This window comes from Vigna unguiculata, chromosome 7, assembly GCF_037176805.1.
Source record: "Vigna unguiculata cultivar grain cowpea cultivar isolate G323 ecotype 2 chromosome 7, ASM3717680v1, whole genome shotgun sequence".
NCBI classification, from domain to species: Eukaryota; Viridiplantae; Streptophyta; class Magnoliopsida; order Fabales; family Fabaceae; genus Vigna; species Vigna unguiculata.
This window is the reverse complement of record NC_140798.1, coordinates 33,097,609-33,109,790: the sequence shown is the minus strand read 5'-3', so window position 1 is coordinate 33,109,790 and position 12,182 is coordinate 33,097,609. Positions and strand designations below refer to the sequence as shown.

The 12,182-nt window shown below is 28.9% G+C and overlaps 1 protein-coding gene and 1 long non-coding RNA gene across 3 annotated transcripts; one reads left to right on the top strand and one right to left on the bottom strand.

The window, feature by feature from the left end:
* Positions 1 to 3,101: 3,101 nt before the first annotated feature.
* Positions 3,102 to 7,977, bottom strand: LOC146884812 (uncharacterized). Its single transcript, XR_014996790.1, has 2 exons — positions 7,838 to 7,977; positions 3,102 to 3,419 (listed from the first exon to the last, which is right to left on the bottom strand). It is a non-coding gene; the product is annotated as an uncharacterized LOC146884812 (long non-coding RNA).
* An 85-nt stretch (positions 7,978 to 8,062) lies between these two features.
* On the top strand, positions 8,063 to 10,268 carry LOC114191933 (Dormancy/auxin associated family protein). 2 transcript variants are annotated; one of them, XM_028081388.2, is made up of 3 exons: positions 8,063 to 8,302; positions 8,527 to 8,691; positions 9,842 to 10,268. In XM_028081388.2, the coding sequence occupies exons 1-3, from the start codon at positions 8,188 to 8,190 to the stop codon at positions 9,940 to 9,942; spliced, it is 381 nt and encodes a 126-aa protein (XP_027937189.2). In that variant the 5' UTR covers positions 8,063 to 8,187; the 3' UTR covers positions 9,943 to 10,268. The 2 variants fall into 2 exon arrangements, with proteins under 2 accessions (XP_027937189.2, XP_027937188.2); XM_028081387.2 differs by having other exon boundaries at positions 8,527 to 8,696.
* Positions 10,269 to 12,182: the final 1,914 nt, after the last annotated feature.

The window sequence follows — 12,182 nt, the reverse complement described above, 5'->3', positions numbered from 1 at the left end:
AATTAGTAAATAAGCTTAATTACAATTTATATATACATGTTAGAATAATTTTTTTCTAATATATACATCAAATCATTTAAACTCCAACTTAACGGAGAGGACCAAATTGAATCTCTTTAGATAATTGGGTACTAAATTGAACAAACTAAAAATATGGATACCAAATTAAACTTAACCAAAAAGTTGAGGTACCAAATCAGTAATTATACCTAAATTTAATTAAAATTAAAATTAATTATATTTTATTAGAAAATTAAAATTAAAATTTATATTTAATTTATATTATATTATATTTTTTATAATTTTATTTAAAAATTTTATAAAATAAATATATTTTCTAAATATTTGTGGATACGCGAGTATTTATAGATATCCGTGAGTTTTAAAAAATTCGTAGGAATTTTTTAAATTGATATCTGATGGGTAAACAGACAGATAGAAAGTTACAATAAACACATGTCCAACTTAATCCGTTGTCTTCCCTAGTAAAAATATACCTTTTTCATCTTAATTGTTTTACATGATTTTTTGGCTTAAATAAGTGAGATTTTGGTAAAACACGTTAAAATTAAATTTATTGTAGATGTTGTTGAACATTTTGAGGTGGCTGAATTGATGGACATATACATCCACATAAGATGAAATGTATTTTGGAGGTAGGACATAACATCATTTTATTCACTTTGAAAGCTAAAATGAGTGGGTTTTCTACTTAACTTTGCCATTGGATATAGGCACCACAACTATATAAAGCCATTGGATATATGCACCACAACTATATAAAGCCAGCATGGACGTGGATGTTGTATATGAACAATTATCTAAGGATTAAAATTAAAAAGAAAAAAATAGAGCAATTATCATTTTTCTTAAAGAATTCACAAAATAAGATTGTGGCACACACCAGTTTACATTAATTTTCTGGCTCATCCTTTCTTTTTGAAAATTATTTATATTATGCACTTCGCAGTAAATAATAAACAATTATGTTATAACTTTATTATGTGGGGTACAGGGTGATGCTTGTATTATTGTTTCTCAAATTAATAGTAAAATGATTCTTTTGTTTCAAATTTCTTCATTGCAATTTGCAAATTTAATATTGTCAGACCAATTCCACTTATTGGAGCAGAACAAACCTCATCTTGCCCACAATGAGGTATAATTCTAAACCAGCCACCACCTACAAAAGGAAAATAAATTGGTACAATCAGATTGCCATATCCACCACTTGAAGTGAAAAAATATTTATTACAAATTAATTTTCAACCTCTTGTCCTTTATATGCAATAATACTAGCATGTCTTGAATGACAATGTACAAATTTTATTAAATTTCATTTTTATTTCCTCTTATTTTCAAGGACCGATTGAAGGATAAAAAAAATGGACCAGTTTTTTATGATTATCTTAATTCTTATAATTAAAAACGAAACTCATAATCATTTATATAATTAAAATATTGCTAACATACTAATTTATATATTATATTTTTATATAATTAATTTATGTTATAATAAATTATTATATAACATATATTAACATTAAATATTGTTAGAAAATTATTCATATTTATATTTTCATTTATACATCATCAGAATAAATATAACAACTTTTATAATATAATAAAGATAATAATAATTAAAATAATAATAAGATATTAATAAATTAAATTTATAAAATAATAACAATAAAATTGTTATAAACATAAAAATAATATAAAATAAACAATAGTTATAACAACAGTAAAATTTTAATTAAATTAAATTATCCATTTTAAAAATATATTATTTAATAATTTTTTAAAATTTATTATATCAATGAAACCCTCATTTCCATTCTCAATCTATCTAAGGAAACTGTGAATGGTTAGTTATGCTCTAGACCTCTCCTTATTGGTCCGATAAAATAAATATGATTGTAAATATAATTTTAGTATCTTCTAATTTTACTTTTTACTATTATTTTCAGCTATAACGTGTTTACTTAAAATATACTAAAATATCTGTTATTAAATTTTTTTCCAATGGAACCGCAGGGAAACCTAGTTTTCACCTTGTTTATCTCTTACAATAATTAAATTTAAAATGAAAGTAAAGGAGGAAAAAAAACTTTCGGTAAATTAAATTACAAAAATAAAGTTTTTTGAAACATAGACTTATAAACTTGAATCGAAATATAAAATTGGCTTAAAAAAAAGGAAAAAGCTAGAAATCTTTGTTTAAAACAGTCAAAGGTCAAATTTTGTGGTTCAATTTTTCTTGGAGCATCGGTAATAAACAGTTCAGTGTTGATATTGTAAGTTACGTAATTTTCCTGCAAATTAATTTTGTCTTGTGTGATGCCATTGGTTGGTTCTCCAGCCATGTGACATAATCATAGAGCAGAGTTAGTTCCGATGACTCTGATATTTGTGCATTGCGTGTTGAAATGACCCTATATTCATTATTCCATTTGCTTGCGTTTTAAGGTTCTTCTGCATTCTTCTGTTTCTTATTTTTTCCACATTTCCAACCTTACATAAATGAATGAGGTAATGCACTCTGTTTCACTTGCATGCACAACTGACCAAGAAGAGTAAAGTCCCCCACCTCTTAAGCTGAAGTTTCAGTCTTTTCTTTGAGACTATCTCTAACCACTATCACTTCATTACATCATATTCTACATCACATTCTTTCTTGGTCAACCACCTTCAAATTCTCTACTCTATATAATAATACTAATACTATTCAGATACTCATAAATGTGAACTTAGCCTAACATTATTCAAATTATTTCTCTTAACAACAAATTTAGCATATACAAATAATAATATTAACATCGTCACTGGACACACCATTCACATCCATTCCCAACAAATGAAGTTTCCACCAGATGTTCATTATGTTTTTTTGCTTAGTGCTCACACTGATAACAGAAGGGAATCTTGGAAAAATTCCTCTAAAATAGTTTTAAACACAAAAATGGTACAGAGTAGTTTACATGCGTTTGCAAGAAAACATTTGCTGATGGGGTAAGGAATTTGTTTTGAACGTTGTTTACATGTATTAGCTTATGCCAGTGCTCATAGAAACTCCAAAATAATACATTATAAAAGAATAATGAAAGTCAAAAAGTATATTCATATTGATTTTGATCAGCTAGAAGTGCTGAAGCAATTTAAGAATTCTGCACAATGGACAACGAAAAGAAAAAATACATAAAGTTCTGTTAAGTTTCAAGAGATAGTTACAATGATCAGTGACCACCAGAAAACAACAGCCACTTGAAATTTGACCAGAGGTTACAGTAAAATTGAATCTATCTTATAACCATGAAGCAGATATGTGAGTAGAACCAAAGAAATGGAAGTTTGTATGAATTGCAACTCTTCTTCATTCTTCTTCTTCTGTATAGTTGACAAGTACATTCCACCCGAACCTGCAGAACACAAAGCACAATCACATGCAAAACTCTGTTTCTGGAAAACCATGCTTCTTAAACATGTGATAAGGTTTACAATCTTCAAATCCTGTTAAATAAGAGAATTAGAAGTTAACCCTTTAAAAATACATTTGTATTATGACAGTAACATGCTCAACAAAAAGGAAAGAACAAAAAAAAAAGTGAATCTCATGCATGCAACTATACTCAGGAAGACAACCTCAGTGGGACAACAACAACCTAAGAAGTGTAGAACGAGGTAGGAAAATCGTGTTGGAGAAGGGGAGCACGTGCAAGATCAGACGGAGGGAGAGAGACGTTGCACGTGCCCTGCTTCTCCAACAAGACCTAGCCACCAATGGAGAATGCAGCGGAGCATGATGACAGTGGTGAAGAAGGAGGAAGAATGCATTTATATAGTGGTTGTAAAGAGAGAGACAAACAGAGAGTTGCTGTGTGAGTTAAAGACATTGAGTCTTCAAGTGGACATTCTTTAATAGTAGAGTATATGACATGATATCTATGATCACCCACACAAGTAATCAACCCCTCATTTCCAAAACCCTCAGATTTCGGCTCTTCTACCAAGATTTCTAAGTTCCTCATATACACTTACGCCAATATCATAAATCACTCTGTTTTCGGAGGGTGTGGTGCATCATCTGTTATCTATGGAAAATATGTGCAATGCTATTTTTTGGATTTGACCCTCAATTTGACATGCATGCCTCAGTAAATCTTATTCTTTTCTTTCCGTGTGTGATTCAATAAGTAAGTGTAAGTATGTACATATAAATTTCATATCTATAGGTCAGTTATGTTGACAGTTTGTGCCGCCAAAACAGAGAATTAGGCCCCCACCTGCAGACATACCTTGTGCGCATGCTTCAAGCAAATTTTTTCACCCATAATAATTACATTTACTCACCTCAACTTCTCTTTTTTCTACTCAGATTGATGTTGATTGACACTTAACGACACAGATAACTTAGATCAAAATCAACAAAAATAGTGCAAAAAGTTCAATCTCAGCTTCAGAGTTCATAATCATCAACGTATCAATTTCTTAAACTGTTTTGTAAACTTGATACTGTAAGAAGTTACTTTCAGACGAGTATGGGTTCTCTGATAATGATGTCCCACACTGTGTCATTCTTTATCAGCAAAATCAAATGAAACAGCACACATTTAATTTTTATTTGGTTGAAAATTAAAAATATAACTTTTTTATTTCTAAACCATGGATATAATTTTGAGAAATGAAAGGGGAAAATGAGTGAAAGTTATGGTGTGATTTTTTTTTAAATGAAATAACTTGAGAAAGAGAGATATATCTATCGGAAGAGGATAGACCGTTTGTAGAGTGAGATCTGAACACGGTTGTTGGAGATTATTAATATAGTTTACTTTGCAGATGCACTTTTATTATTTGGAAATAAAATACTATTTTGATATATATATATATATATATATATATAAATTATTCATCTTTTTTCAATCTTAAAAATATATTTGAGAAGAATATTTTATATAATAAAATTATTTTTGAATATAATTATACTATTTTTAAATTAGTTTTTTAAATTAAAAAAATTATTCTAGTCTCTTACCTCTATAGAAAGTTCTTTCAATCTATCAACAGTGTTATTAGTCACATGTACAGGCAGTTCAATTTTAACAACAACAATATCTATACTATCATAGAAGACATAATTTGGTAGCTTTTTTTATGTTAATTTTCAATTGAATTTTTTTCTTTTATAGTGGATAAAAATTGTTTATCCATACTTAATAAAATAAATAATTGAATAATATTTTCAATTAAAAATAATTATATAACTTTTGTTTGTTAAAATTAATAATTATATAGTTTTTTAAGATAATTTTTACCAAAGTATATATACTTTTAAATTGTATTGTTTTTTTATATTACAATTATTTTATAATTATAAATAAAGGATTATTTTCTTGAACTCAATATTTTTTTTTTTATGTTTTCTAATTGTTTTTTTAAACTCAATTAATTATATTTATTCAAATAACTGTTTATGATAAAATTATAAAAAAATTATTATTTTTTATGAATATATTATTTTAAATTTAATAATATTTTTTCTTTAATAATTATAATAAAAAGAATTAACTTTTTATTATTATAAGATAAAAGTGGATACAAACGTAGAGTGCATTTGTTTCTACTAGTACATTTAGTTAATATTAAATAATATATATATATATATATATATATATATATATATATATATATATATATAATTAATTAATACAGTGATGACCAACTCTTAAATTTTAACTAAAATGATTTTCAATACCTTGAATTAAGGTTATAGTTTATTTTACTTCTTTGAATTTAAAATTAATATTTAAATTCTTCTTGTTTACAATAACTTTTCAATCTCTCAAACAGAAAAAAAAATTAATCCCAAAAATTATAAATATTTTTAGTCAGTTAAATCTAAAAGATATATTTAGTCCCATAAATTTAAACAATATTTTCTTGGTTTCCATTTTGTGATGATTCTGGATTCATTTACTAAGTAAGAAAATTAAAATGAAATAGTAAGGGATATAATGAATCATGGTTTATCATTTTGAGTTAACATCTCTAATTCTCAATTAGATGTGAAATTTTTATTTTTTTAGACTGTTTTATAAAATATGAAAATGATAGAGAAATTGTCCCACAACTTCATGTCAACTTCTTCTTATATTAAATATATAGTGTTTAATACATTCCACAAATTTTATATTTATACCTTCCAAAAAAACTGTAAGAGTTCTACTTATGTCAATGTAATTAAAGTGAGGAAGATAGAAAATAAAAAAAGATTGCATGATTTATTGTGATGTATCCCATGTCATTATTAGAAGAAGTGAAAAGTTGAGAAAAAAAAAAATCAACTTGAAGGATAAATTATTTTCAAATTAAAAGACTTAAATGAGTAATTTATAAATTTCAAAGCTACAAAATATTTTAAAAATTGATGATTTTAAAATATAAATTTCATGTTTGAGAGAATAGATACCATTATTTAATTTTAGGAAAGAAAATAAAATTTGATCCATATTCTACATAGTACAAATTTTGAAGTTAAAGTTTGAGAGGCATTAATGTTTATTGTTTTTTTGTCAACTACACAACTGTACAACACCCATACTTATTTGATGCAATAGATAGATTGTACAAAAATCAATGCTTATGTTTTATCTTGTAAAGTTATCTTCTGACGGGGTAACATTTATTTTGTCTCAAAAAGATAATTTTGTTAAACTATATAAAGTTGTTCATTTTAACTGACCTAAGAAACATAATTATTGAATTGACCAAAAAATTGGTACACTCATTAGTTATGTGAAAGTAATTAGTAGTGGCAAGAGCATTAGTGGTCCATGACAGCTACTGCTAAAATAAAAAAATGAAAAAATTGTAAACATGAAAGTGTAAAGAATGTTATATCTGTGTGTAGTAAAACTTCAAAGTATGATTTAGAATAGAGGGAAATTTGGTAAGGAGTGGTGCAGAAAGTGTAACGAATTGTCCTTAGAGGTTGCGTCTTGGAGTGTAGATTTTGGATTATGGGAGGAAGAAAAAATTGGGGTGGTGACAGGAAACACCTGGAGCAGTTTCTACCTTTCTATAACTTCACTCTTCAACTATAACACACACTCCCAATGCTCATAACCCTACCCTCTTTATGTCATGCCTACTCTACTCCATTCCAATATTCCTTTCTTCATTTACTTCAATACCCTTCTTTCACCAACTCTACCTGCTTCCTTAACTCAATTTCTCTATTTCTAATGTTATTAGACCAATATCACATATCTATCCTATGCATCAAATCATACTATCTGTGCTTTTCTCTTTTCCTGTTCTCCTTTTTATCCTTGCTTATCCCTTTGATCACGATTCATGGAAGCTTATATCTTTCTGTTATTCATCAAAGGATTAAGATATAAGAACCCTTTTGGACATTCCAGTTATCTTTTATAAGTTCATGTTGAAAAGTAAACACAGTTAGCAAATTGCCTTTACCCTCTTTTGCAAGTGGCTAAATGTCTCTCTCTCTCTCATCTCCGATGTCAATTTTCAAACCCCAATAATGGAGAAATAGGACACACAAAGAGAAGAGATTAGCAGAAGGAAGAAAACAAACTAACAAAAAAGACAAAGCCACAAACAAATAACAAAGAAATGGATTTAGTTGTCTCTATTCGACACTAATCATGTTATATATATTCCACACAACACAATAAAATGGTCAGTATGTAGTTTTTTTTTTTTTTATTGTGAGTTTTAGCAAGTTAACAAAGATTCTATTAGTAATTGCAAAAAGGTTCTCTTAATTATTTTTTTTTAGAAAGTTCAAATAAAACTATCAATATAAAGTTCTTACCTTTGAGATTTGGACAACAGTCATGGGCGTTTTGGAACATACTCCTTCGGGAAAATGACATGTCACGCAAAGTTTCCTCCTTCATACACACATCCAAAATCACGTGTCACCCACTCATCCGTAATACCACAAATTGTGGGACCCACTAGTACGGGAAAACCTTATCTCTAGCAGAATCTAGATCCAAAAGCCACGCAATGTGGACCCACGTGGTGCCTGATGAAATCGACGGTGCAGATTTCTTCTAGGCCCATGACTTGTTGGGCCTTTAACGCTTCGCCGTCGTTAAATATTCCTCTCACGCTGCTTATTCCCGGAACCTGCTCACTGGATCCTTCTGATCAGCTCTCATGGGGCTGCTCGATCACTTGTGGGATGACACTGTCGCCGGCCCTCCGCCGGAGAACGGCCTCGGCAAGCTTCGAAAGCACCACACCTTCGCTTTCCGATCGAACTCTGGCAAGGGTACGCATGCATGCCCGTCCAACCCCGTTCAGCTTCCCGAATTAATTTTAGTTATTAAATAAACAACGAGAATCTTGGCGAGAAATGACTTTTCCAAAAGATTCTTACGCACTCACGCACTACTGCATGTATTAAATCTTAAAATGATTAAAGATAAAAAATATGCTTATGCTAACGAGAAAACGTTGTTGTGTCGTTGTGTGATTTTGGTTATGGTGGATCAGAATCAGACGGCGGAAGCGTGAAGTCATACGGTGAGGATTCGCCGGAAGACGCGATGAGAGTTACACGTAGTATCATGATCGTGAAGCCACCCGGATATCAGAGTCAGAGTGGATCGGCGCCGGCTTCACCCGCCGGTTGTACTCCTCCGGTGTCTCCGTTTTCAGGTAAGGTTGTACTTTACCTTCTTTTATTGTCAGTGAAATGACGAATTAGACCTTGGATTTGGTTTCGGAACTGGGGTTGTCCTGTCTCCTGGGAAACTGGAGTGACAGTGTGAGAGTGTGACTGAGGCGGTTACTCTGGAATTTTTTACAAGGGTAATCCTGTCTATTCGGATAGACTTTCTCTTTCCTATGATAGCGTTAACTAGGGTTAGTCATGATGGCGGTCATGTTTCCTTTCCACATATCTTCAACAATGTGCTTATCCATATCTAGACACGTAGTATTACAAATAAAATAATAAGATATAATAAGTGCTACAGGTTAAAATATAACGAATAGGAAAATAATTGAAAATAAAATTACTTGGTTGTTATTCATTATTTCTTAATGAATTGTTTTTATTTACATATTTAGGATTACTTTATTTTTTTTATCAATTATATATAATTAATGTGTATTTCAATCTTTAAATAATTTACACGTGTATTTATTGGTGAACGGAGGGAGAAAAGGTAAAATAAAAAATTATACAATTACTTTATTAAAATTAAGAAATTAAGAAAGTTTGTTATATTTTGGTAGGAAATGAAAACTAACTGTAGCATTTAGGTTTTGAAGGTGTCACCTGGGGTAACCTTGAATTCAGCTTGTTACATCTATTCCATGTATGAAAGGCTTCTTTATATATATATATATATATATATATATATATATATATATATATATATAAGAATTAAAGCATAAAGGGTTTTAGGAAATTTCACGTGTTATTTAAAAACAGAAGCGGGTGGATATTTATCTATTACTGTTTGAAAAGTTTATTTTGGAAGATGCTTTTTATGACAAAAAAGCACACACAGCATAGTAATAATATCTGTACAAGTGATGGAGTGATTCTTATGACAGTGAAAGCATCTGCATAGTTTAAGTCTCAACGCTACGTTTGTGTTATTGTCCGTATAAAATATCCGCTAATTAATGTAATGATGGTGGTAATATGAAGCAGTTGAATGAAGAATATAGCATGATATAGTTGTTTTGGATAGTGAAATTGGATCATGCAGTTGTTATCGATAGTGAAATTTTGTGATGCAATGAAGAATAGAAAATGTATATACTTATTATGCGGGCATGTGTGGTACTGATATAGGAGCTAGAGAGTCCTTACGGTTTCGAAGAAGGTCGACATCGGATGCGTTCGAGAAGACTCGCCAGAACAGACCAAGCTCTTCTTCTCCTTTCGATGTGTGAGAAATGACTCTCCATGATCACTAAAAGAATGAAAATATAGTTTGCTTTCCTCTGCCTTTTTTGGTCATGCTGTATCCATTTTTGTTTACCTTTTTGTGCATATATATGTGTGTGTATATATATATATATATATATATGTATGAGTTCATGAGTTAAGCGGTTGAAATGGTGGTAGCTTTGTGTGGTTTAACAGCTGAGTCTTAGTTTGTCCAGTGTTTATGGTTATGGTCGGTTAGATGTAAATATGTAAAAACGCAGGTATGGGCGTGCTTTTGCTAAGTGTACTGTGTATATATATATAAAGCCTTTTCAAGGTTTGTTCATTAGTGTTTGCTTTCACGCTCTAAGCTGTTTCTGGGTAATTCTTTGAACACATTTTGTATCTGTTTTCTGAAAAATGAGGTGTCCTTGAACATGTTTCGGAGGGAGGTGAACGTAAATACGGAAAGTTGAGAGGGTCCAATATGGGAACCAGTTGTGTCTGGCTTTAAGGATGGCGCATGAGTTTTGTGGATAGAGGTGGCTTTGTCTTGAAGCTTGGCTTGGAAAGGGTCCACGAATATTCGTTAACATATTTACATGTCTTTTTGTCATAATGAAATTTTTATTTTAGAACTTAAAATATTGCTTATATTCGCTTATATTTTCAAACCATAAAATGTTTTAACATGTTACATACTTTCTATGTGGATATTTTTTTATCTTTTCCAAAGTCATTGCTAACGTGCTCCTTTTGGGGATGTAATGGGGAACAATGACAAAACAACAACCTAATGGGGGAAACAGTACAGTGCTTTCATCAGCCATTAATACAGTCGGACAAACTAACCAAGACAATAAATAAATGAAATTTAAACCGAACGATTGCGTGAATATGTAAAACTTGTTTTGCTAAAGCATTCTCTTAAGTCATATAATTGAAAGGTAATTTTACGATTTATTATAAAAAAAGATAACATTAGTTCATTGTCGTATAAGATTAATAAAAATCGTTATAATATCCTGTCACAACATAATTTATAGTGCTATACTCCTACTGATTTATGAAAGAAACTCTGAGATTAGTGGAGAATGAAACCATAAGCTACCCTACTATTTATTACACTTTCCATAGACAAAGCAGTCACCAATCAATTAATTATAATCTATTAAATATAGATTATAAGAGAAATTTTCCAGGATTTATTACTTTTTTTAGAAATAAATTTATGAATTTTCTACTTGATATATTAATTATTTTTTTCATTTCTATATGTAACTTAAATTCACAATAATATTTTACATTTTTTGTGGTCTTATAATATAACATTTTAAGAATTTTATCAATTTTTAAGAATTTAAACTAAGTCTGATGAGTTATTCTATATATTTAAATTTTTGTATTGTTACTTAAACTAGTATGAGATCCGTGCGTAAGCACGGGCCTTTTTTTGTGGTTGTGTTATTGTTGTTGGGTGTATTTTTGTTTTAAACGAAATAAATGAGTATGAATATACATTGATTATACGAATTTTGCCATACACATATTAGATGATTTTATTAATATGTATTATTATTATTATAATTATTAGTAGAAACTATATTTTATTAATACAATAATTATTATTATTAGTATTATTTTTTTAATTAATATTAATATTAGTATTAGTGGTATTATTATTTGGATTAGTATTGATTTATATTACTCACTATTTTATTTCAATTCTATATAGTACTTGGATTAGTCGATACATCATTTAGTTCCTAAACCTCTAAATCTCTTATAATATAATATATTTACTATATAAAAGAACACATAAACAAACATAATCCCGTGCATGAACACGGGTTTGTAGGTTTTGGGTTTACAAAGGTAACCTTTAAACAATTTATTTGTTGGGTTGCGTTGTAAGACTAAACAATTTTTTTTTTTTTATATTTGATTCTTATTTAGTCCTAATCTCTTCTTGAAATTGTTAGTATGATAAATTATACGGTTAAATATAATGTTTAATACATATTTTATGACAAATATGAACACTTTAGAGACAGCAAACATACTTAACCTTAATTCTTACTATTTAAAAATCTATTAATAACAATAAAAATCATTAATTATTACTTTTTTCATGTTATCAAAATATTAAAAATTTACATAAAAAATATTTTAATATATATTACCATGCGATAATTTAATTAATTATTTAAATTATTAAACTTTTAAAAATCACATCTATCTATTATATATAACTATAAATATT